This window comes from Bison bison, unplaced genomic scaffold (assembly GCF_000754665.1).
Source record: "Bison bison bison isolate TAMUID 2011002044 unplaced genomic scaffold, Bison_UMD1.0 scf7180017864304, whole genome shotgun sequence".
Classification (NCBI taxonomy): Eukaryota; Metazoa; Chordata; class Mammalia; order Artiodactyla; family Bovidae; genus Bison; species Bison bison.
Window position 1 is genome coordinate 16,266,380 of NW_011494876.1, and position 1,970 is coordinate 16,268,349.

At 53.8% G+C, this 1,970-nt stretch overlaps 1 protein-coding gene across 2 annotated transcripts in view; it reads left to right on the plus strand.

Annotated features, from left to right (window-relative positions):
* Positions 1–41: 41 nt before the first annotated feature.
* CCDC71 (coiled-coil domain containing 71) overlaps positions 42–1,970 on the plus strand; it is a 3,613-nt gene continuing 1,684 nt past the window's right edge. The window contains exon 1 of one of the 2 annotated variants that reach the window (XM_010851874.1): positions 42–1,962. In XM_010851874.1, coding sequence (XP_010850176.1) covers positions 1,740–1,962 — 223 coding nt within the window. In that variant the 5' untranslated portion in view covers positions 42–1,739. The other variant, XM_010851875.1, reaches the window with a different exon arrangement.

Here is a 1,970-nt window from a genome sequence, read left to right on the forward strand (position 1 = left end):
GCTGTGCGACCCGGTCGGGCTCCCACTGCCTACCCGTACATTTCGCTGCCTCCAAGGTCCCCCGCGTCAACTCTCGGCTTGGGCACCAGGAACGCGGACTCCCAACCTGAGGCCCCTGATCTTCCCTACCCCGGTTCCGCTTGGATAGGGCTGCTCTCGTCCCGCATTTGTCATCAGTTTCCCCTGCCGGCCCCAGGGATAGTTGAGAAGTCAAGGGTCGGGCTGCAGCCTCTGTTTTCCGGAGCCTTTTGGAAAGCCCAGAAGACCCCTCCCAAGGGCCCTGGCCAATCTGGGCGGAAGAGCCCCAATTTACCCCCAACATCCTTATTGTACAGTTCACAGTTCTGGGAACTACCCCCCTTGGCGGGGGTGGGGGTGGGGTAATAAAAGAACCAAAGTCATGTACAGGGACTGTACTTGGAGAATGGCCTCCGGAGAGGGGAAGTGCCTGAGACACCTGAGGATCCAAGAATATTTCCAAACAAAGGGCCCCAGGGCACTTCCTCCAGGGAGTTCTGAAACTTCTGCTCCATTAGGGTGGAGGAGGAAGCTGCACAGACGCACCTTCTGGCTCCAGGGACCTGCCTGATCCCAGCTGATCTTTTAATGCTCCTGTGCAGCTGCGGAGCTCCCTCTGGGACCCCTCAGTGCCGGATTGGGCTAGATTATTAGTCCTGATTGACGGCCTGCAGCTTCTTCAGAGAAGCCTGGGACAACTTGGTTCTTGCCAGAAGCTCCAAATGGGCAGTATCAGATCTCTTGGGCCCACTTTATTAAGCATCTTACTTGGAGTCTGTGGCTCCCACTGTCAGACTTTGTGCTCTTGGTCTGGCTGCCTGGCCCCAGGCTGCCTGATTGTCTAGTTGTTGTTCAGTCAGTTAGTCGTGTCCAACTCTTTGAGACCTCATGGACTGCAGCACGCCAGGCTTCCCTGTCCTTCATCTTCAGAAGCTTGCTCAAACTCAAGTCCTTTGATTGTCTAGAGATAATTTATTAGTACCTGCTACTCATCATCTTTTTCCTTTCTGTTGAAGGAGAGGCTGGCTCTTTCTCTGGGGTTGCTCTCCATGGCTCTAGTGCTAGGAATTGTACCTCTGAGTGCCTTGGCTGGGAACTCTGAAAGCCAGAAATGGTCATGAATTTGGGGTGTGAGTCTGGGCCCTTAGGCTGACATTCAAGCAGCGTTCAAAGCTTGAACTGCACTGCTTTCCCTGCCTTTTCCAGCTGACCCTCCCAGCCCTGACCACAGATTCAAGTCACAGCAGGTTTGCCCTACTCTTTCTCATTTCGGAGCCATTGCATTGGCTGTTCCCCCTTTTGTACCATCTCCACGTGGTCCTTTCATGTTCATCACTCACATGCCACGTGGATATTCCTCTCAGGAATCCTTCCGTTGGCAAGCTGAGCTGTATGCCAGTGTGCGTCCCAAGAACCTTAAGGGTATCTCTATCTTGCCTTCTATACAGGGCTCCTGGCAGACAGAGGTATTTACCTGTATTCCCAGTGTTGAGTTTAGTACTAGGATTTTGGCCAAACTCAGATCTTTCCAGGGGCCCAGCAGTAGGTTGGATAGCTCTGATTATGGGCATGTATCCTGAAGAAGCTGTTTGACCCATGTGAGTTCACCGCCTACCTCCCAACGCACGCTTCACCTTGGTACGTGGAAAAGCTTGAGGTTTTGCTCTATGGAGTGTTTGTCTCACTCTGACCAGGCCCCTGTGTGTCCATGGATGTTATGAATGCTGGCCCTGATTGACCTGTCTGTCCTGGCCCCTCTCATGGTGCCCTTCTTGACTCTCTTCCTCTTGCCTTGGAGGTGCCAGCTGCTGGTTTGTGGATCCCCAGGCAGACCTGTAGTGCCTAATGCCATGAGCGTGGTGGTGCAGCATGTGGAGGAGAAAGCTGTGCACTCCTGGTCACGGATCTCCACGGCGGGGAAGAAGGCCTTGGAGGAAGCGCTGCTTGTCTTC